General features: G+C 53.7%; 1 protein-coding gene across 1 annotated transcript in view; it reads left to right on the forward strand.

Annotated features, from left to right (window-relative positions):
* The first annotated feature begins 7,170 nt into the window (after positions 1-7,170).
* The window catches only part of LOC112609247 (TBC1 domain family member 3G-like), a 368,624-nt gene continuing 352,268 nt past the window's right edge, over positions 7,171-23,526 (forward strand). The window contains exons 1-2 of the mRNA XM_025361773.1: positions 7,171-7,236; positions 7,399-7,481. Of these exons, the coding sequence (XP_025217558.1) occupies positions 7,171-7,236; positions 7,399-7,481 (149 nt within the window). The remainder of the gene's footprint in view (positions 7,237-7,398; positions 7,482-23,526) is intronic.

Raw genomic sequence — 23,526 nt, forward strand, 5'->3', positions numbered from 1 at the left:
GCCATTTCTGGGCAGAAGCTTTGAAGGGACCGTGGCGAACCACCCCATCGTTTCTTCTGCCTCAGCAGTTTTGGAGGCACAGAAGTCGGGTGTTATGGGCTGAATTGTGTCCCCCACCCCCAAACTGATATGTTGAAGTCCTAACCCCAAGTGCCTCAGAATAGGATTGTGTTTGGAGATGGGGCCTTTAAAGGTGTAATTAAGGGGAAATGAGGTCATATGGGTGAGCCCTCATCCAATCTGTCTGGTGTTCTTATAAAGAGAGGAGATGAGGACCCAGACGCCGACCGAAGACCACATGGAGGCACAGACAAGAGGGTGGCCACTTACAAGCCAAGGAGCCAGGCCTTAGAAGAAACCAATTCTGCTGATACCTTCGTCTTGGACTTCTGGGATCCGGAACTGTGAGAAAGAATATTTCTGTTATTTGAGGCCTCCATCTGTGGTATATTGTTACGGTAGCCCTAGCAAACTCGTATAGATTTTTGATACCAGGAAGTGGAATGCTGCTCTAAAAAATATGCAAAAATGTGGAAGTGGATAATGAGTACAGGCTGGAAGAGTTTGGAGGTACATGCTGCAAAGGCCTAGATGGTCTCCTTTATGTGTTTAATTTTTTGGTCAAAAATATTTTAATTGTTTTTTGAAGAGTTCTGGGAAAATAATTACCTAAGGAAAAGAAATGGCATCGCTTATAGGCGGGTTTGAATACCAGCCCTATAGCTTTGCTGAGAAATGGAGAAATTCTTCTTGGTGGGAGTCCTGAATTGCATTAAATGGAGGGATAGGGTTAAGGTGTTTATTTTGTGTTTTTTGCTTTCAGCTTTTGGTGGTTTTGGTGGTGGTTGTCCCAAGTGAGTCCAAAACCCAACAGGGAAAAGAACATTTAATCTTCAAACTTGAGAACCTTCCTTGACTCCATGGCCCATGTTCCAGATATACTAGGATGTGGTTGGGTGGCCCAGGGCTTCAGGTGGCCCTTCCCCCATGGCTTTGCTGGGTGCAGCCCAGGCAGCAGCTCTTACATGTTGGAGTTTGATGCCTGAGGCTCTCCCAGGGTGGCCTTGCACACTGCTGGCTCTACCATCCTGGAATCTTGGGGCTAGCCTCCTCCCCATGGCTCTGCTGGGCATTGCCCTAGTGGGGACATTCTGTGGTGTCCCTCCCCTGTGGCAGTTCTCTGCCTGACCCCAAGGCTTTCTGGGACATACTTTGAAATGTAGGTGGAGGCAGCCATGTCCCACAGCTATTGCACTCTGTGCACCTGCAGAATGAGCACCATGTGGATGCTGCTGAAGAGTTTTCTGTCTGTACCCTCTGGAGGGGTGACATCATGTTCCCCACTCCACCAGGGCCCATTGAGCAACAGTTGGAGCAGCCAAGGAAAGCACCACAGCACAATGTGGGAACCAGTGGCTTCAGGGAGTGCTGGGCAGCAAGCCCCAAGGTCCCCAGGGCCCACCTTGGAAACCGTACTCCCGTCAGTGCCCTGGCACCGTGGACCTGTGATGAGAGTGCAGCCTGAGTGATCTACAAAATACCTTCAGGGTCGCTCTTCCATTGTCCTTGTGAGGAGCCCAGCCCTGATCCACACAGGCCTCCTGACCCACACCCGCGTGTTCTCTCCCAAACACACTTTCTTATCTGTTCAATATGGACAGACTGAGAAGGCTAAAAATTTCCCGAATCTTGTAAGTTCTGCTTCCCTTTTGATTATAAGTTCTGTCTCTAAATCATTCCTCTTTTCTTTCATTTTCCTATAAACTTTCAAAAGAATCAAGCTGCTCCTTCAATACTTTGTTTGCTTAGATATTTCTTCTGCCAAATTTCAGTTTCATCACTCACAAGTTTTGCCTGCCACTAAACACTAGTGCTTCGCCACTTTATGGCAAGCATCACTCACCTTTCCTCCAGTTTCCATTTACCTCTTCTTTATTTCCATCTGAGTCTGAGACTTCATCAGAATGACCTTTCCTTTCCATATTCTTTTTTTTTTTTTTTTTTTTGAGACTTGGTCTTGCTATCTCTTGCTATCTTGGCCAGGTTGGTCTTGAACTCTTGGCCTCAAGCAGTCCTCCCACCTCGGCCTCCCAAAGTGCTAAGATTTCAGGTGTGAGTCACCATGCCCGACCCCCTCCATATGCTCCAACATTCTGTCCAGCCCTTCTCTTCTGAGCCCTCAACGTAATCACCCTTAATGAAGAGTCATAAGGAGAAGATGGCCACCAACATGCTAGGAGATGGGCCTGGAACAGAGCCTTCCTGCACAGCCTCAGAAGAAGCCCACCCTGCTGACACCTTGATCTTGGACTCATGGCCTCCAGGACTGTGAGACAGTAAGATTCTGTTGTTGAGGGTACCCAGTCTGTGGTCCTGTAAAAGAGCCCTAGGAAACTAACACAGCCTGTTAGCCCACAGATGGTGGAGAGATGGAGTGTGCAATGGAGCTCCAGGCTGACTGTCTCCAGCTCCCAAAGTGCACTACGGGACCCTTGGGTGGGTGCAGGTATGGGGTGTAAGTATGCAAGATAATTTGGGTGGTGCAAGGCAAATAATGTCAACTTACATAATGGATTTATCTTACTGGATAAATCAGGGGTTCCCTCCTGTTTGGAACCAGGCTGCACAGCAGGAGGTGAGCAGCCAGCCAGCGAGCAAAGCTTCATCTGTAGAAACAGCTGCTCCCCATCCCTCACATTGAGCTCCATTATGGCATGAGCTCTGCCTCGTGTGAGATGAGCGGTGCGGTTAGATTCTCATAGGAGCATGAACCCTACTGTGAACTGCGCATGCCAGGGATCTAGACTGCGTGCTCTTTATGAGAACCTCATGCCTGATGATCTGTGACTGTCTCCCATCACCCCCAGATGGGACCATGTAGTTACAGGAAAACAAGCTCAGGGCTTCCACTGATTCTATATTATGGTGAGTTGTGTAATTGTTTCGTTATATGTTACAGTGAAATAATAATAGAAATAAAGCACACAATAAATGTAATGGGCTTGAATCATCTCCGCATCATCCCTTCCCCTTCTCCCTGGTTCATGGAAAAGTTGTCTTCCATGAAACTGGTCTCTGGGACCAGAAAGGTTGGGGACCACTGGTGTAAATGCTTCTAAGAATAGTTAAGCAACTTAAGGTTTACATGCTGCTAAAAATATGGGTTTCAATGCTAAGAAAAATGGATTCACATGAAAACATTATCTTGCTGTGGTCCAGGGAATGTAAACCATTCTAACAGAGAGACGTGCAGCTTGGAGCTGGAGCTGCGCTCCCACATCTGGTCCACCTCATATCCCTGCACCACACACACATGCACATATGCATACAGACATGTACACATGCATACACACATGCACATGCACACACATACACATACACATAAATGTATACACGTGCATATACCTGCACACATACACTCACAGACACACACACTCACTGTGCTTCATGTCCTCACTAAGGTGGCATGGGAGGGAATGCGTGTTTTTAAGGGGAATGAAGACAACTCAGGCCCCTCGTTCTCCTGGCATTTGCACCCGTGTCTTCTCTACAAAGCATGCTTCAGTCTCTTTCTTGGCTCTCCCTCTTAGTGAAAGAGAGAAGCAGTGCCCTAGCATGTACCTGGCTGCTTAAGGTGCAAACCAAGTTTACAAGCTTCCCGGGGAGCCTGGTGAGAAGAAGGCACTGCAGAGCCTCCCCAAAAGAAGCATCAGCTTTTGGTGGATCCTTGAGCCTAGGAAAATGATATACAAGACATCACAGTTCATCAGAAGACAAACAAAATCCACTAAGGAAGAGCAGTGGTCAAAGGTTTTATTCTCTTAGAGAAGGGGTTCTCCACTCACTCCCTCCTGCCGCCTTGTGAAGAAGGTGCTGCTTCCCCTTTGCCTTCTGCCACGATTGTAAGTTCCCTGAACTGCGAGTAAATTAAACCTCTTTCCTTTATAAGTTACCCAGTCTCAAATATTTCTTTATCGCAGTGTGAAAACAAACTAATACAGACCCCTTCCCTGAAGCACCTTCTCCTTAGGCCACCAACTGCCCCCATACTTCTCCTCTGCCCCTGGTCTTTCTTTTCCCCTCATGAGGCCCAAGTGATCCACATGGCCAACCCCAGCCCCATCCTACTGCAGGCCTGTGCGGCTGCTGGAGAGGCCGTGCTCCTTTCCTCACCCCGAGGCTGCCTGATATGCTCTCTGGATCCTGTAGGAAACTGACCCCCTAGTCTCATACTGACCCCCTATTCTCACACTGGTGCAACTTCTCCCAAGACCTCAAAGCTGAACAACGTGAGCTGGTATTTTTTCTTGTCTCCACCTTCTCGGGCTGTCACTGGGACAGTCCTAGAGTGGGGGGCCAATGGGTGAATGGGTAGATGAATGGACAGTAGTCCAGGGAGGATGCCCCTGTCTGTCCTGAATGGGGCCCTTCCTCCAATGAGAAGCCTTCCTGAGTGAGTTTATACAGTCATCCCTTGGTATCCATGGATGATTAGTTCTAGGGTCGCCTGGGATGCCAAAATCCATGGATGCTCAAGTCTCTGATATGACATGCCTGAGTAATTACATATAACCTATGCACATCCTCCCGTAGACATTAGACCATTTCTAGATTATTGATGATATGTAATACAATGCAGATGCTACATAAATTGTTGTGATACTGTATTGTTTAGGGAATGATGACAAGAACAAGTCTGCACATGTTCAGTGGAATCATAAGCATCCAATTTCGTTTCTGAATATTTTCCATCTGCTTTTAGCTAAATGCACAGACGCAGAGCTTCCGGATATGAGGGCCAAGTGTGCTTTGAGAGTAGGGTGGGTGAGGTTGCTAATGAGTACAGGGAAACAGGTGTCGATCAGGAGGGCCCTGCACTGGGGCATCTGGACACTCTGTCTCAGGATTTGAGGCTGTAGGATTGGATGGCACAGGCAGACTCAGCCCAGGTCAAAGCCCTCCCCTTAAATGTTCTTTTCATCCCAAGCTCTTTCTGTTCCCTGGAATTTGGCAGCCCCTAGGCCCTGGGTAGAAGGACAGATGAGCCAGACTTTAGAAAACATGTCTAGAAGAGTGAGGCCCTACTGTGTGCCGGGCACTTTCCCCGCAGGATCCTCTAGCTGGAATAACCAAGGGTCGTGGAGAGAAATACCCAGTTAAAATATCAGAAATAGAAAAAGAGATACCACTAGTGATAGTATTTTGAAAAGACCATTAGAGATACTAAAAAGAGCATTAGGTAATAGTATTAGCACTTTTATTCTGAGATTCAACAGCAGCAGTCACTTCCCTCCACCCCAGGTGTGTCTCAGGACCACCTTGGGCAGGGAGGGCTGAGGTCAGGGAGCACCCATGGATGATCTGATTCTGGCCCTGGGCCCTGGGGGCGACAGTGATGAGGAACTGGGTGCACATGAGTGGGACAGCCAAGCATGGCAAGAGAAGCAATACATGCATGCACAGACATGTTTACCCACATACATGTGTGCACATACACACTGTAGGCAGGCATGTTGATGCCTCAGGCAGTGGAGGATGCTGACTCTGGGCCCTGCTGACCCAGGCAAGGCCCCATTGTGATGCGTGCCACGACCTCAGAATGTCTCTGGTGCTTAGCACCCATCCACTCTCCAGCCTGCCTCTGTGTTCTAGAGCAGCTACACACACACAGTGGTATCTGGAGCAGCTCTGTGAACTCAAAGGTTTTCTCCCTGAGAGGCGTAACACAGGCCAGCTGATTCATCAGAATCAGGTGAGTGTGACCTGCTCTCTTCCCTCCATGCTGACTTGGGGACAATGGCTACGGGGTGGGCTGTGTTGGCTTCTGGGCACCTGCTGAGGAGGGTCATCCCGAGCACTCACCGGGCACCCATTCTGCACTGCCTGTGTAGACGATTGTCTCTTTCGTCCTCATGGTGCCTCCATAGGGTAGGTGCTGTTCCCAAGTGTACCCATTTGACAACTGAGACGTCTGGTGTCAGAGGCGGTATCGACCCGGGAAGCCTGACATGACCCTGGGTTTTGCTCTCAGCCCTGCCCTGTGCAGGGCTGGACTTAAGGCCTGAACCCTGTGGTCTCCCTGCCCTAGATCCCAAATCTGTCCAGGGTTTCTGATCCCGAGGGGGCAGAGCCTGGCCCTGGCAGAGCCACTGGGATGGATCCACTGTGGGTGGGAATGAGGCCTAAGCTGGGGCCTAAGCTGGGTCCTGATGGTCCCTGTGAGACCCACTGGACACACATGGTCGCTTGTCCAGGAGTGGCATGGGGAGCCTTCTGCCTTTGAGCAGCTGTGGAAAATGAAGCAGCCCTGGAGAGCTGGCTGAAGGGAGACTATCTTCCATCCTGTTCAAAGGGGTCCAGGAACTGGGGTTGTCCCCAAGTATTTCTTTCTCTGTCTGGTCCTATCCAGGCCTTGCCCTCCTTTTGCCCCAAGTGTTCCCAGGAGGGACGATGCATCTAGGTGTTCCCCAGGACCAAGGACCCACTGTTCTTCCTCAGTGACCCAGGACAATGAGGCCCCGTCCTGTATGGACACCTCAGAATGGTGGAGTCCACAGACCCTCCCCAAGAGATGTGGTTTCCACGAGCACAGAGACTGCTTTGGAGACAGTAGCTTATTTTCATCCCCTAAACCTGTTGTTCCTAAAGTGGCTTCACTGTTCAGACTGAAGGGCCACGGTAGCCCAAGTGATGAGTGGAGCAGAACGGAGTACTCAGGAGAGATCTTGTTCCCCGTAGGAAACTGGACATCTCTGTGGTCCCTGAGCATCCCAGGAGGCAGATCGTACAGAGACCTCTGGGCCCTCTCCCCAGTCTGCCTCCACATCCCTGGAATAGCCCATCATGGACCCTTCACCCTTGGCAGGTGGACACCATTGAAACTGCCAGGGCAGGTGTGTCCCCATTTCATGGCATTTGGGGACAACAGGATTCTCTGTCCAGGTCCCACTGTCCTCAAGTCCTTGGGAAGATGCCCACCCCTGCTGGGGCTTGAGACTCCAGAGACTCGTGCAGGTGTGGGCCACTGGGTCTGGCCCCTTTTCACCTGAGGGCAGTGGCGGAATGACTGTTACACAGCCAGGCAGCATCTGGGAGCCAGGCAGGAGCAGTTCAGGTGTTCGCCGAAGTTCTCAGGTACAGTGTAACCTTTAGACGTTGTTGTCTCACAGGATGGACATGGTAGAGGACGCAGATACTTTGGAGGAGCGAGAGGATATCATTATGAACTATGAGAAGGTACAGGTCAGTCTGCTCCTTGGAGGGAGGCCTCTTCCAGTGCACCCTGGTCAAAGGGTCCTGGGCTCCCTAGGAGCACAGGGTGGGCACGGGTGGCCACTACCCCCAGGCCCTTGCACCCTTTACCTTGGACCCCTCACCAAGGCTTCCTCTGGGTTACAGGGACACCGAGCTGGGCTGCCAGAGGACATGGGGCCCGAGCCTGTTGGAATCTACAACAGCATTGATCGCTTTGGGATTGTGCAGTGAGTCCTCTGTGCTCCCCTCAGCCCCTAAATCACCTGTCTCAGCGCAGGGATGGGTTTGCTTTTAGGAAGGCCATTCTGAGGCAGGACGTGTCTCCCCAGGTCGGGCCAACCTCCTTTCCAGGGTCAGAACTCCTCCCTGGCTCCCCTGCAGGTCCAGCCCGAGGTGGTTGTTAGGCCAGAGGTGCGGGGCCCATCTAGGGAGTGGGTGGGAATGGAGACTGGGCTAGGTCAGGCCCCTGGACTCTCAGCAGTTCTGTCTCCAAGTCAGCACAAGAGGAGCGGGGCAGCCTGAGGGTTGGCCCTGTCTACTTGGAGACAACCCCAGTGAGATCCAAGGGTTGTGGCCACAGGGTGAGGGGATGCCTGGCCCAGCCTCGGGCCTATTGTCCAGCAGGTCTCTGGTCTCTGAGGGCCCACCTGCCCCTGTTCTCCCCCATTTCCTTACAGCTACAGCCCTCACTGTCCCCATGGGGAAGTGGGAAAGGCATGGGGACAGTGGGGGCTGTGGCCTTAGGGAAATGGGGGAGAAGACGGGCAGGCCCTCGTTCTGGGCATTTCACGGAGAGGCCAGGGAGGCAGCAGATCTTGAGTCTGGTGGTGGGAAGGGATCTGGGGCCAGGTAAGAAGAGCCTAGGGCTGGCTGTGGTCGCTCATGCCTGTAATCTCAGCACTTTGGGAGGCCGAGGCAGGCAGATCACAAGGTCAGGAGATCGAGACCATCCTGGCTAACATGGTGAAACTCTGTCTCTACTAAAAAAAAAAAAATTAGCCAGGTGTGGTGGCGGGCACCTGTAGTCCCAGCTACTCAGGAGGATGAGGCAGGGGAATGGCGTGAACCCTGGAGGCGGAGCTTACAGTGAACCGAGATCATGCTACTGCACTCCAGCCTGGGTGACAGAGGGAGACTCCATTTCAAAAAAATAAAAATAAATAAAATAAAATAAAAAATAAAAACCAAAGAGGAGCCCAGCCTAGAGCCCATCCCTCAGGGATTATAGGATGGGGAGACAGAGGATCCCGGGGAGGTAGGGTGGGAGGAAGCTTATGAGCCGTGCCACTTCTGAAATGTAAGGTGTGTGGCTCAGGTGCAGGGAGAGGCAGGTGGACGCTGGGAGGTCACACCCTGCGAGGGCCTTGGGAATGTCAGGTGGGATGGGCCCCGGGTGCACCCTGGGTGCACTTGGCAGGTCTCAGGGTAGGCTCCCTAGAACCTGGTGGGTCTACATCACGTGGTCACTCCCTGAGGGACTCCTGTCAGGGCCCGGTCACCCACCCTGGGCGGCCCCCATCCCATCTCAGGGTTGACTTTTCTCAGCTCCAGCAGAAAGCACCACCTCCAGTCCAGGACGGGCAGCCCCATTGTGCAGCCTGACTGACCCCCACACCAGGGGCCCCAGTAACCCCGCCCAGGCTGACCCTGCACTTCCTCTACTCCCAGGTCCTGACCCCTCCTGGGAGTCAGCCCCACAGGAAGACCCTTGTCCTCCCTTCCCTGTGCCTTCTCCCGGGCTGAGCCCTGAGCTGGATGGGGACAGAGCCAGTCCTTTCTGGGGGTCGACTCCCTAACCTGGACTCCAGGCTCTGTGCAGGTCCTCAGCTCTGCCTGGGTTGCCTTACAGTGAGACAAAGCTGCCCCCTGTCAGCGCCCGGGAGGCGAAGGTAAGAGCCTGATGCTTGGGGGACTGGTCCAGGGACAGGGGGACCCGGCAGGTCATTGATGAGGCGGAGGAGGCAGTGGGCCTGGGCAGCGGTGGGTGAGGGCAACGCGCTGTCACTGGGAGGGGCAGCAGTCCCTTCATCTTGCAGTTTGATGAAATTCCAAAGTGAGAATCACATTTGTGGCTTGGCGGTGGCTGCTCACTTGTGTCAGGTCACCACCTAGAGGCTGGGGTCTGACTTACGACTGGTATGTCTGTGGCCTGAGGATGGCACATCCCGGGGTCCCAAAGCCAGCCCACTGGTGCTCATTTGCTCAAAGGCTCTCAGCCCTTAGGGTCTGCCCTTCCCCGGCTCCCTCCAGCTGGGTCCCACTGGGGCTTCAGAGCCCAAGACCCAGCACCCACGGGCGGCTCTGGGAGGCCTGGCAGCTCCCCTAACACCAACATTCCTCATTTGACAGCAAATGAGGCGGGAGATGAGATGCGTGAACAAGTGGATGAAAATGCTAGGACAATGGGAGACATATAAGAACAGTAAAAAGGTCATGTGTGGAGGGAGAGGCCCCCAGAATCACTCTCTGCAGAGACAGGGGACAGGCACCCATGGCTGTGACCTGGCACCGTCAGCCTCTCAGAGGGCGGGTGGCACACGGTCCTCACCCAGAGGACTGCAGGCCTGGTCGCCAGCTTTGCTGCCTGTACATGCAAGCGTCACCTTGCTAGGAGGGAATCTGTATCTAGGGCTGGGGCCACCCGGAGCTCAGGGTTAGGGAAGCCTCCTGGTGACCCGAAGGAATCCAGGTCAGAGTTCCGACTCTGAGTGTCCATCCACTCTTTCAATCCTGGGAAGGGAGACCCTGTCCCAGCTTGACGTCACCTCTACTGAGGAATCATGGGGCCAAAACCAAAGATTTCCAGAATCCTCAGGCTCTGGTTCTTGCTGGGGTTGTCGCAGGGCCTGTGACACCAGATCGTTTTCTGCCCACAGCTGATGAAGCGAGTGTATAAGGGCATTCCCATGAACGTCTGGATGCAGGTGTGGTCAGTCCTCCTGAACATTCAAGAAATCAAGGCGAAAAACCCCAGAAAATTCCAGGTACGCTCAGCCAGAGTACAACAAACAGGCCAGGCCATGTCAGTGGCCCAGGTCTCCAGCTGGAGGAAACGTCAAGCCCCGCTTTGGCGGGTGGGTGAGGTGGACAGATGCACATCCTGAGCATGGACGGTGACATAGGCACCACAGGCGAGCTCAGCTCTGGTGACCCTCCCCAGCTTCAGAACAAGTCAAAAAGCAGCTTTCTGCAGAAAGAAACCTTCCTTCTTTCCTTCCTTCCAGAAGGGCTGACTGTGGAAGAGGGAGGGAGGTTTTTAGGGCAGCCCAGGGGTCCCTGAGCACCTCTGTTCCTCCTTTCACAACAAGGAAGGTCTATGCGCACAGGGTTCCTCATTTGGCTGGCTTCTCCAGATGTTGAATGACCAGGTAAGCGGGCACAGGGAGACCCCGGCTCAGGGACCCTCCTTGCCCTGCAGTGCCCTGCTTCCCCAGCCCGGGGGTCAGGCTCACCCTGACCACGTCTGTTTTCCTTTCAGCCAAACCCGAGCAAGGGTCCTCGGCACCCAGGCCTGTGCTGGCTTCACATGGCAGGAAGACCCTCTGGGAGGGGGACAGGCAGGCCCCTCCCAGCCCACCAGCCCGGTTCCAGCAGCACATTTGGTCAGCTTCCCCGCCACGGGCACCTGGTCCTTCGACACCCTGTCCTGGTGGGGCTGTCCGGGAAGACACCTACCATGTGGGCACTCAGGGTGTGCCCAGCCCGGCCCTGGCTCAGGGAGGACCTCAGGGTTCCTGGAGATTCCTGCAGTGGAACTCGATGCCCCGGCTCCCGACGGACCTGGATTGGGGGGGCCCTTGGTTCCCCCACTATTTCAAACAGAGCAGCTGGGTCCGTGGCTCTTCTGAATGTGTGCAGCTCAAAAGACATTCACAGATGGAACACACCAGCCCCCAGATCACAAAGCCAACCATGCCCAGCCCCTCGCAGCACCCCAAGTCCCACTACCAGCGTTCTGAATTCTCACGACACCATGAGCCTGCCTTTGTACTTCACACTCATGGAAGGATAACCACCTCCGTGTTTTAAATAAATGTTTCCTATTGAAATGGTTTTAGATATACAGAAAATTTAAAAAGGCACTACAGTGTCGTCCTACACCTTCCATCCAGCTGCCCCTAATAATGATGTTTTGTAGTACCACGGCACATAAGAAATTTAGGCCAGGTGTGGTGGCTCACACCTGTAATCCCAGCAATCTGAGAGGTCGAGGCAGGAGGTTCAGGTTCACTTGAGTCTAGAGGTCTGAGACCAGCCTGGGAAACATAGGTGGACCCTGGCTGTAGAGAAAAGTCAAAGAAATTAGCCAGGCCTGGTGGCGTGTGCCTATGGTCCCACCTAGTCAGGAGGCTGAGGCAGGATTGCTGGAGCCCATGAGTTCCAGGAAGCAGTGAGCCATGACTGCACCACTGTACTCCAGCCTGCGTGACAGAGTGAGACTTTCTCTCTTAAAAAAATTAAGAAATTTAACGTGGGTAGAATCCTATTAATTAAATAATAATGTGAACTGTTATCTAAGGTTATTAAGGCTGTAATTATATTAATATGGTGAAATGTATTTGATTTCACCCATTTTTGCCCAACTTCTCATGTCTGTCCCAAGATCCCACCTCAGACTCACCCTTTGCCTTCAGCTCATGTCACCTCAGCTTCCTCCAGATGGTCCAGCAAACACACACCTGGGCTGAATGGTAGAGCTGATTGCTCGTACACAAGGATAGACCTGTGGGCATGGATTTTCTTTTCTTTCTTTATTTTTTAGACGGAAGTTTTGCTCTAGCCTAGGCTAGAGTACAGTGGCAGGATCTCGGCTCACTGCAACTTCTGCCTCCCGGGTTCAAGCAATTGTCCTGCCTCAGCCTCCGGAGTAGCTGGGACTACAGGCGCTTGCCACCACGCCTGGCTAATTTTTGAATTTTTGTATTTTAGTAGAGATGGGGTTTCATCAGTTTGGCCAGGATGGTCTCCATCTCCTGACCTTATGATCTGCCCACCTTAGCCTCCCAAAGTGCTGGGATTACAGGCATGAGCCACCATGCCCAGCTCTTGGGATTTTCAAACTTATACAGTAAATGTTTTCCATGGTGTTCCACAGAGCACAGTTTGAGAAACACTTTGACAGTGGATCCAGGCCTCAATATCCATCAGCTGCTCTTACTGCATTTTGTTGAAGCTCAGTGAACAACTGCTCTGCAGGGTGCATGTGAAAGGGACAAGGATGTGTAAGCTGCAGATAAAGAAGACAGGACACAGGGGGTCTGTCTAAGCTCTAGCCCCTGCCTTCAGCACTAATGGATCAAATCCAACTCTTACCGAATGGTGGCCACATTCTGGGCCAGTGCCAGGATCTGAGGCTCTGAGGCTTTGACAGTGAGTGACGCAGGGCCTTGCCCTTGGGGAGCTCCCCAGCGTACACCTCCCTCTACCCTCCCAGCGCCCTGCAAAGCAGGCGTCAATGTCACTGTTAATGCACAGAGGAGGAACCTGACTGTTAGACAGGTTGATGGGTTTTCCAGGGTCGCACGGCTTCTGGGAGACGGATGTGACCCTGAGGACACGGCACAGGCCAGTGTAATGCCAGGTTGGAATGAGCTGTGATCTGTGCTGCATAGAGGCCTAGGCCAAGGTGGGAGTGACTGATGGCCAGGTCAGCCAGGTCGCTGAAAACACTCTTGGGTCCTCAGCTGCTGGCTCCCAGGAGTCCGGAACTGCCAGGAGAGTGGTGGCAGGTCCCCCATCCTCAGCTGGGTGGGCCCGGATAGAATAACAAGGCGAGGGCACATTTCCCCGGCCATTGCCTCCAGGGGCCGCTGTGACCTGCTCATTCCAATTTTGTGGAAATGTTTCCACACACACACACAATTGCAAGTAGCAGTGGACGTGATGAGAGGCGTTTGGACATGGGATAGACAGTATTTTGGAGGCAGAGCCTCCAGGACTCGCTGATGGGTGAGCTGCAGGGCTTCAGCGGGGAAGGAGAATCGAGGATGATGTGTTCAAATCAGTCCATTCACTTCCTCTGTGCCACGCCTGTGCTGGGCACTGGGAGAGACAGATGAGCACAGGAGTCCCGGCCGGCAGGAGGTGTGGGAGGAAGCCCAAAGTGTCTACTGGGAGCTGAGGGCTTGTGTCCACCTGGGTACGGTCCAGATTCTCTGCATGGACGAGTACGGGCTGAGCTGCCTGGAGGAGGAGCAGCTGCTGTTGGTGGTGACCAGCAGGTTCAGGAATGGAGACTGCTCTGGCAACAGAGAGGTGGGTGGCCTGAGGTCTGGATGGTCTAGGGAGTGTTATGGTGCAGGAGGACCCAGGAAAGGGTCTGGGGGATGCAGGACGTCCTACGGAGGGCGTTTGGGAGTCAGTGCTCAGGTCACTCTGGGTCACTCAGGTCATTTGTCATAATTATTGCCATATGGGAGTATCATCTTTCCTATGACATATTTTATATATTTCTCTGAATGGCCTACCTGTTTGTATTTATGAATTCATGTTTAAAGGAAACTTGTATCACTCTCACAAATGGAAAGCCAGCAAAACATAAATTCAATGAAAACAACATGAAATTAATGAATTGTAGTTAGATGCTATTCCCTAACCAAGGCCTGCTCTTTCTTTGTGTTTTAAAAAGAGTGACAGGCAATAAGAGAGGTATTAAAGGTCCATTAGCACCAATTTGAGACTGTCTCTCCAGTGCTCAGAAGAATGAAAATGTAATTGAAGGGGAAGAACTAAAAAATAAATTATGAAAAGGGAGTAAATACTCACCATGGGATTTGACGCTAGTTCTGCTGGGTCACACACCTCCTGGGATCGTCTTGGGTTCCTGGAGAGCCAGCCTGATTTCAGAGACTATAGGACCAATTGCTGTTGCTTCTACCAGGTTCCAAACCAGAAGAGAATCACGGCCCATTAGGAGGCCCTCTGGAGATGCCCTGCTATAAGGCAGGCCCCCTCTGCCAGGGCTGGATGGGAGGAGGCCAGGCTGTTCTGGGTCTCCCACCAAGGGGCAGGGCCCACACGAGTTGCTATGGTTTAGCTGGGGTGAGAGACAAGCTAAACTTGTCAGCTGACAACCAGGTTCTTGGCCAGGTGGCCCCATATGTAAACCAACTTTCATTGTGGGCTGGGAGCCATCTCCTGCCTGCTGTGGCCAGTTTTCCAGAAGAAGGGAAAAAGCAGTGTTTTTTTGGTTGTTATTTTGTTTTTTCATCCTGGTCTGAGAACACTGTCGTTCCCTTTCTATCTAGAAACTGAAGAAATCCCTCTTCATGTTAAAACTGCTCACCAACAAATTCAGGTAAAGCTTCTTCCTTCCTCCTACACGTCCTAGCCCTTCCCTGTGTACCCAAAGTCTGGGTTCAGGGGATGGAACTGGGTGTGCATATGGGGTCTTCTCAGAGCTGACCAGGCACAGAGGGATCCTGGCTCAGAGGTTTGCCCTCGGAGTGTGTCACGGGTCAAGCCACAGAAACCGAGTCCCTCTCACAGGTCTGCAGGCCAAGCGTGAGGTGGTCATAGGAGTTGGTGACAAGGCTGGGGGATCAAGAGGACCAGAAGGAGGTCCAGCTCCATGCTCCAGCTGGAGAGGAAGAGTCTGGGGCTGGCCCTCCAGGCTGTTGGTGCTGGGTGCTGGGTGCCAGGTGCTGCTTACGTGGGACACCAGTCTCTGTGTGTCCTCGGGCAGGTATGCTGTGTTTGACTTCAGCTCCAGCAAGTGCCCTCAGTTCTGAGCCTTTACTCCTGACCTCAACCAGAAGCTCCCACCTGGGGGCCTCTCAGCTCACCCCGACGGGGGAAGAGGATAAGCTCAGTGGGCAGGAGGATGCCTTCTGCAGCTGGGCCGTGCAAACCTTCAAGGTCAGTTCCCAGCCAGAGCTGCCCCACAGCAGGGACATGACAGGGTGCATTCATGCCTAGGACATCTGTGCTGGGCATCCTGGGTGCCATGACCTCTGCCCCTGGTCCTGTAGATGTGGTCCCAGACATGGGCCAGGGCCACGGGCCTGAGGGCTCAGGTCACTGCTGCTCTCCCTCAGCCCCCCAGCCTGTGCACACAACTCTGGGGGAGAAGGTGGCACAGGTACCCCCGTGCCCTTAGGGAGCTTCTGGTTAAAGTCTATCCCCCACTGACTACCTAGGACACCTCTTAACTACTGTGTGTTTCAGCCATAGAGAGCCTGGGGATAGGCACCACACAGTGGTGGGTCCACTTTGGATCCACTCAGTGTCTCCTTAGCTCTTTAGTGACTCGGTTGGCCCCATCATTTAGGGAACCATTAACCCCCATCTGCTCTAGCTTCTTCCAGGCAGCCCATGAGACGTTTGATGTCCAAGGCAAGCAGCACATTCAGATCCCCAAGCTCTACACCTCTAGTGTGACCAGGGACCTGCACCACTTCAGGCTCGTGCAGGACTCACAGCCTTTGGACCTCAGCAAAGGGACCTGCTTATTTCAGGACACAGGGCTTGTTCATGTTGTGGTTTGAGCCCTGAGCCCATGGTCAAGGAGACCTATGTCAAGGAGAGGAGTGTTCAAGAGCCTGGACACTCCTGGGAGAAAGGCACAGATGGAGAAATTGCAGTTCAGGGAGGTGAAGCTTGTTGCTAGGCTATGGCCATGTTGGGGTCTGAGCCCCAGTCTTCCAGCCGTGAAGGCAGCCAAGGGTCGTGAAGAAGGCGTCACAGAGGCGATTCCAGGCTGTAGTGGTGAACTCTCCACTCTGCACCCCGGGGTGCTGTGCCCTGTGCCCTGACTAAGATAGTCCTGAAGGTTTCTACATGTTTAAGATTTCCCCAATGTCAACGATGCTCTCCTGTGGGTCCCAAGCCATGGAGATGTCCTGGGACTTTCCATTTTTAGGTTCCTAAATTGAATTTCCCAACACCTAGAAGCAACACGGCTGCCCTGTATCAGATCAAGGATCTTTATTTGTGATTCAGAAACAGTGGAATAAAAGGAAAGGAAAGAAAACCCCAACAGCCACCTCAGCAGGATGCCGCAAGTGTAGTGTCCAGGTGTCACTGACTCAGACATGTGGGGGCTTCTCCCACCCACGCTCAAGAGCCACTTTGCCAGTTGACCGTCTCTGTGTTCTTCGCAGCTCTCAGCAGCATGCACGCCAAGAACATGTTCTCCATGAGGCTCAAATCTCGGCGGAATCTACAGAGTCCGCCATCCAGGTAAGGGAAAGTGCAGGGCTTCTCAGGTGGTGCTCTGTCGATTTTATTCTAATGAATGAAAGACCAGAAGAAGTCAGTCTTTGAAGGGAGAGGAGAGGAGCCTCTGCTCGCGTCAGCGGCCATGCCGTCGTAGAACGGGCTCACCTGGACCCGCGGCCGCCTGTGCTTCTACATCTACTCTTGGTTAACCACGGCCACTTTTCCAGCTTGGACACTAAGCACCTGCTCCACTTCCTCTCCTTCCTCATTGAACTCTTTCACTAAAAGGAGAGTGCAAGACAGACTTAAACTGTTTGACTCATTCTGAAGAACTTTCAGGAAAAGTGTTGGCAGGGAAGGAAATTTCCCAGCTCTGGGAAATGAGCCTTGTGGATTATCTGCAGGTTTCATTGATCTGTGCTGTCCTCCCTGCATGCATTAGGAAAACTGGCCTTGGTTCTAATAAGAACAGGGTTTGTCCTGGCAACAAGGAAAGGTTTCTTCTGATGTCCACGTGTCTCCAAGGGGGATGCTTTCTTTAGGCAGAGGCTGTGGCCAAGCACTCGTGGGCTCAGAGGGCTGCTGGGAAGGGGTGGGCCCCTCTCCTCCCCAGAGGGAAGCTCCTGGGGCCCCTCAAGCACCCCTGCCTGTGGGGATCCCTCATCGCATGCTCAGGGTGGTGGCCCAGGCTTGTGGAACCAGCCAGGAAAATGAAAGGAGGGCACATTTCCTGGGGAATCTCACCTGCGCATCAGGGAGCCCTGGAGGAAATCCTGCAGTCACCTGAGGTGGCTTCTTCTTCTTCTTTTTTTTTTTTTTTTGGACACAGAGTCTCACTCAGTCGCCCAGGCTGGAGTGCAGTGGTATGATCTTGGCTCACTGCAACCTCCGCCTCCTGGGCTCAAGCCATTCTCCTGCCTCAGCTTCCCGAGTAGCTGTGATTACAGGCGCCCGCCTCCACGCCCGGCTAATTTTTGTATTTTTATTACAGAAGGGGTTTCACTTTGTTGACCAGGCTGGTCTTGAACTGCTGACCTCAGGCAATCTGTCCGCCTCGGCCTCCCAAAGTGCTGGGATTACAGGTGTGAGCCATGGTGCCCAGTCCACCTGAGGCTTCATTTTCCTTCCCCTGGTGGAACTTTCTTGTGGGGATGGCCAAGGCCTGAACTACGGCTGGGTGAGCACCTCGGGGTTTGCCCAGGCAGCCAGCCCGCCCTGGTCCAAGGCATCCTGGAGGGAGTGGTGGACGGCCCCGCGCCCCACCAGACAGTGCGCCTGGAGGCCCTGGATGAGAGCGGTGAGCCCTGGGCCAGGGAGCCAGTGCTGCGTGGCATCCTCCGGCCACCCCACCTGGCTGAGGGGCTGGGCCTGGGCCTGGGCCTGCCAGCGACAGCCATCCCTGTCCTTCATGCTGAGAGGGTGGGCCGCGAAAGCTTACGAGAAAGCAGCTGTGGAAACAGTCCCAGCCCATAAGGCATGACTCCCTGGCCTTAGTTTCCCCAGTGATAATGACACCGCCAGTGTATCCCCTTAAATACAGTGGCCAAAGTCAGAAAGCGGGATAAGCCAGGCATGGTGCTCACACTTGTAATCCCAGCACTTTGGGAGGCCGAGACAGGTGGATCACTTGAGGTTAGGAGTTCAAGACAAGCCTAGCCAACAGGGCAAAACCCCATCTCTACTAAAAATACAAAATAAATTAGTCAGGCATGGGGTGCACGCCTGTAATCCCTGCCCCTTGGGAGGCTGAGGCAGGAGAATTGCTTGAACCCGGGGGACAGAGGTTACACTGAGCTGAGATTGCACCACTGCACTCCAGCCTGGGCAACAGAGACTCTGTCTCAAAAAATAAAAAAGAAAGTGGGATCAGAGAGGCAGAGTCTGGCAGTGCTCCCCACTGTCCAGGAGAAAGTGAGAGAACCTGAGACATGGGGACAATGAGACAGATGTCCTTGTGACTGTAGGGTGATGGATGTGGTTCATTATGCCTCTGTTCCAGAGGAGATAATGTCATGCTCATATTTTTACCTGATATTTAGAAAGCATCTGTGTACCAGGCACAGCACCAGCTATTATGTGCACGGTTTGATTCAGTGCTCATGCCAACCCAGCAAGATAGGTTTTGGTATCAGATCTGTTTCACACGGAGGGAACCCAAGGCCCAGAGGCTTCAGTCACCTAGGAAGTGGGGAGCCAGGGTTTGAACCCGTGTCTGCCGGCCCCAGGGTCTGTGCTGTGACTGCCCTGCATGCTGCCCCCCGGGACTTCCCTTTGGGCTCATCTTCTGCTCACCCAGCACCTCTTGGTACAGCACCCAGGGGACTGCAGTCATGGGCTTTTCTCTGAGTGAACAACTGGCCTGTGAGGTATTCATTAGTCTTTGGTGGATTTAGTCACTGTGAGTCTGTAGATCGCCAGTGGGTGTCTTGCTAAAGTTCAGGTCTGGGCCAGGGAAGGACATGGTTAGTTCATCAGGACCACGCCAACTTAGTGCCCCTTCGGGGGCTGGTGTTCAGCCTTTCCTGGAATCCTTTCTCTATGCGCCACCTCCTTCCTGCCTTTTGCTCTTGGAACCAAGATTTCAGAGCCTCCTTTCCCCTGCAGCTGGAGAACAGGGGGTGTCTGCCTGGGGGCCTCACTACCTACTGAGAATCCCGAATGGGGCCTCTTTTCCATCCTGACACCTTCCTTCCCCGTCCAGGCAGCTACTGGGTCAGTGACAAGAGGCTGCCCCCCTGCTCGCTCAGCCAGGCCCTCACCTACTTCCTGGATATTACCACCCCCCCAACCCAGCTGCTGCTCCAAAAGCTGGCCCAGGTGGCCACAGAAGCGACTGAGAGACAGAGGCTGGAGGCCCTGTGCCAGGTGAAGATCAGGGCTGGTGGGCAGTGGGGGTATGTGGGGGGTCCCAGCATGTGGGGGGCTGGAGCTCAGAGCTGGTCTTTAACTTCCAAGACGGATCCACCCAGTTTCCCAAAGTGAGACCTGTCAAAGGCTGGTGGGAAGCCAGGCATCATCCGCTGGCCCATGTCTAGGACACAGTTGTGTTGAGTGAACTGAGTTTTTCCAAGTGTCTGCAGGATGCAACCAGAGTGCACTGCCTTGAATATTAGCTAGAAAGGGGAGCCATCGTTATGTGTCTTTGCTTTCCCCAAAACTGGAATAAAGTTGTCACTTAAGATGTATTGGGGGATGGATGGTGTGGATGAATGGATAAATGGGCATTATGAACAGAGTGACAGACGGACAGCTGAATTAATAAGTTAATGAGAGAATGCATTAACTCTCCTGTAACTATCTGGTTCCAGGTCTTTGCAAAAGGCACTGCTTGTCATTATTATCATCATCATTATAGCTAATTATCTTGATTCCAACTACCTCCATCACCATTATTTTGTGGCTGCATTGTACTAACTTGGTACATGTTTTCTGATTTAATTCCCATAACATCCCCACAAGGTAGGCAATACTATCCTTGTTTCACAAAAGGTAAGTAATTGCGATGAGATTCCATAGCTAGTGAGAGCATCCAGCCAAGATTTGAACCCAGGTCTGATTGGTTCCATAGCCTTGCCCCAAATAAATTACATTACATATTTGACCCCTCCCCATGAGTTGCTGAGAGTGGAGGTAACACAAGTTAGATAAATGTACTGGACTGAGTTTCACCAGGACAGGAACTATTTCTTCGCAAGCTTGGTAGTCTCAGCACCCTGGACAGTGCCTGGCACATGGACTTGTTTGTTGAGTGAGTGTGAGTGAATGAATACTGGGTTGTGATAGCCTTTTCCCCAAAGTTGGGCAGGTGCCTTGAATCACTCACATCACCCTTGGCTGTCAGCCCTCAGAGTACACCTAGTGGAAGTTCACCAACAGCCCCAGGTTCCTGGAGGTGCTGGAGGAGTTCCCATCCCTGCGGGTGTCTGCTGGCTTCCTGGTCTCCCAGCTCCCCATTCTGAAGCCCAGGTTCTACTCCATCAGCTCCTCCCGGGATCACACGCCCACGGAGATCCACCTGACTGTGGCCGTGCTCATGTCCCACACCCGAGGAGAGCCCGGGGCAGAGGCTCTGGAGCAGCCACTCAGCTTCAGCTCCCTCATCAGTTCAAGGAGGGAGGGACCACCCACAGCCCAGAGTTGTCAACGGTAATAGGTGTGTGGGAGAGATCTCTAGGACCCAGGCACTAAACCAAGCCTTCTGTGTGTATATGATCAGTTACTATGTGGGGTAGGTACTGTGTGCATTTTACAGGTGGCACAGAAAGTCACACTGTTAGTAAGTGGAGAGCTGAGATTCGGACCTGGGTAGTCCAACTGCTGAGTCCAAGTCCTCTACCACTCCACTGTCCCACTACTCGGGACAATTTAATGAAATCAGACGTGGAGAGCACCCAACCCCTGGTGGGAGGCCAGTGGTTCTTAGTCTTCCTGATCGTGCAGCCTTAACACAGGGGAGATTCTGTATTGATTGTTCATTCACTCACTGAGCTCATTCAGTGATGGTTTATTTCACACCTCCTCATGCCCGGCACTGGGGCGGGTGTGGAAATACAACAGACATCAGCCCTGCCCTCAGGGAGCATCTAGAGGCAGCAGTGGAGAGATGGGTTTAGGAATAATTAGATGATTCTCATTGTGCAGAAGCCAAGAAGGAAAGGTCAGGGTCACTGAGGGCAGCGAAGGGGGGGTAATGCTGCCATAGAGGGGGAGGCTAACGTCTCATCCAGGTGGTCTCAGCTCCACCACTGGCCTCTGCCCCCTGCCCTGCCCTCTGTAACTGAGAGTTGCCTGGATTGGCAAAGCTGGGAGCTGCCCACACTTCTGAGTCCTCTGTCCTCTAGGAAGCAAAAACATGCTTTCTAAAAACTGGCCAGAGACTGTTTGCCCTGCTAGAGAACACCCACTCAGACCAGGAGAGGAGAGGCTGACATGTCCTGTGAGAGCAAGATTCAATCCCGAGGAAAACCAGGGGGACCTCTGCAGTTGGTGGGAGGCCTCCTTCAAGTGCTGGGCCATTGTAAGGGGAACAGAATGCAGGGAGACCTCCTGGGTTTCTACAAGCCCAGGAGGGGCCACTGAGGAGGAAAGCGAGGTGCCAGAGCAAGCTGAAATGCGCGGAGCTCATCCACCACCCAGGGTTGCTGCCAGCAAGGGCCACGCTCATGAGCGTGCACAGCAGTGGCCACCGCGGGGTCACTTCATGCTGCTGTCAGTGGAGCTCAGAGGTGAGCTGCGGGTGTTCCTGGAGAAAGTCTTTGGAAGGAGCACTGGAGTAGGAGTCAGGGAACCTGAGCTGTCCACCTGATTCCGCCACGACCTGAGTGACCTTGTCCAAGTCACTTTTCCTCTCCGGGACTCGGTTTCCGCATTGGCAGAAGGAGCAGCTTGCAGCCTCTCTAAGTCCCTTTCAACCTTCCTCAGCTCTGTGCTCTCAGAGGGTGGCACTCAGAACCAGGAGGACAAACAGCTGCTCATTGAGTCCTGAGAGTGCCTGAGTGGGGGCGTCCAAGGAGGCCGTGGTGTGGGCGGAGCAGCTGGCACGGTTTGCGCATGGGCAGTGGGGGACGTTGGTCACTTTGTGTTATCGTTGCGGATGGCCAGGGTCCCCTGCACCGCGGCGTCTGCAGCACATGGCTCAACAGCCTGAAGCCCCGAGACCCAGTGCCCTGCTTTCTGCGGAAGTAAGCACCGCTTCCGCTCTGTCCCCTGTGAGGCCGCCGATCCCTGGGGTTCCGGGAGGAAAGGGGGAGATCTGGGGTTTAGGTGCTGCTCAGGGTCCCTTGGCCCATAAAGAAGACACTGGGGTCACACCGCTGTGGCTGTCTCTAGCAGGGACAGCGATGACAGCAGTGATGGAGGGGCCCAGAGTCCAGTGAGCTTGGCCCTTTTTCAGAAGGACCTGGGGGAAGTGCTGGTGGCTGGACAGAGGTGAAGCAGCCTGCAGGACGTGGGAAATCAAATAGCAGCTGCTTGTCCTCTCCACCAGCTCACCACCGCCCCCCACAGGCCCAGCTCCCCAGCCATCCTATGTGTGTGTGTGGGCCCGGGGTGTCTGAGGGCTGGCCCCGTCTTCTCCTGTCCTCTTCAGCGCCCGCGGCTTCCACCTCCCCGAGGACCCCTCCCATCCTTGCATGCTCGTCGGGCCTGGCACAGGCATCGCCCCCTTCCGCAGTTTCTGGCAGCAGCAGCTCCATGACTCCCAGCACAAGGGTAAGGCTGGAGGCTTCCCAGGTGGGAGGGGCACCAGGGGGCAGCGCCTGCCTAGGGGCAGAACCGCAGCCCCACAAACGGCTCCCGGACCTTTCTGGAGGGAAGGCCTCCCAAATTTGCCTCCCTGTGTGGGACTCTGTGGGTTAGAATGGCCGCCTTTCCGTCTCCCACATCGTAGCCGGGGCTCCCCCTCCTGGGAGTGGAGGTAACTGGAAAGTCCCTGCTTTTGACCTCCGATGGGCTGAGGGAATCCTGCATCTGTGCTTTGAGTTGTGTGACTATGGATGAGTGATCGGAATGTCCTGGGCCTCAGTTTCCTCATCTGTAAAGTGGGGACAATGCTGTTAACTAGCTGGGATACTTGTGGGAGGGAAGTGAGAATTCCAGTTCGGCTTGGAGCCGTGGCGCCCTCTGGTGGCCGACATGATAACAACAGCCCGGGACTCCTGCAGGAGTGCGGGGAGGCCGCATGACCCTGGTGTTCCGGTGCTGCCGCCCAGATGAGGACCACTCTACCGCGAGGAGATGCTGGAGATTGCCCAGAAGGGGTGCTGCATGCGGTGCACACAGCCTACTCCCGCCTGCCTGGCAAGCCCAAGGTAAATGCAGCCTCGAAGCAGGTGAAGCGTTACACACACAGGCTCCAGGGTGAGCCCTGGGTCCCCACAGGCCCCTCGCCTCCCTGAGCTTTCAGCTCCTGAGCTCTGAAGTGCGGGTAGTTCACAACCATCAGGGCGATGCTGTGAAGAGCATTATGCTGTCTCTTCCAGTAGAAGCGACAAGGCCGGAGAGGTTCAGGACTAACCTAGGTCACACGCGGGTTAAGCCCAGAGCCCAGCCTGCTGAAGGTGGTCAGCAGGTCCCCTGGGACACGCGACTGCCCGGGGAGAGGTGGTCCAGGCT

The sequence above is a fragment of the Theropithecus gelada genome, chromosome 16, assembly GCF_003255815.1.
Source record: "Theropithecus gelada isolate Dixy chromosome 16, Tgel_1.0, whole genome shotgun sequence".
Lineage (NCBI taxonomy): Eukaryota > Metazoa > Chordata > Mammalia > Primates > Cercopithecidae > Theropithecus > Theropithecus gelada.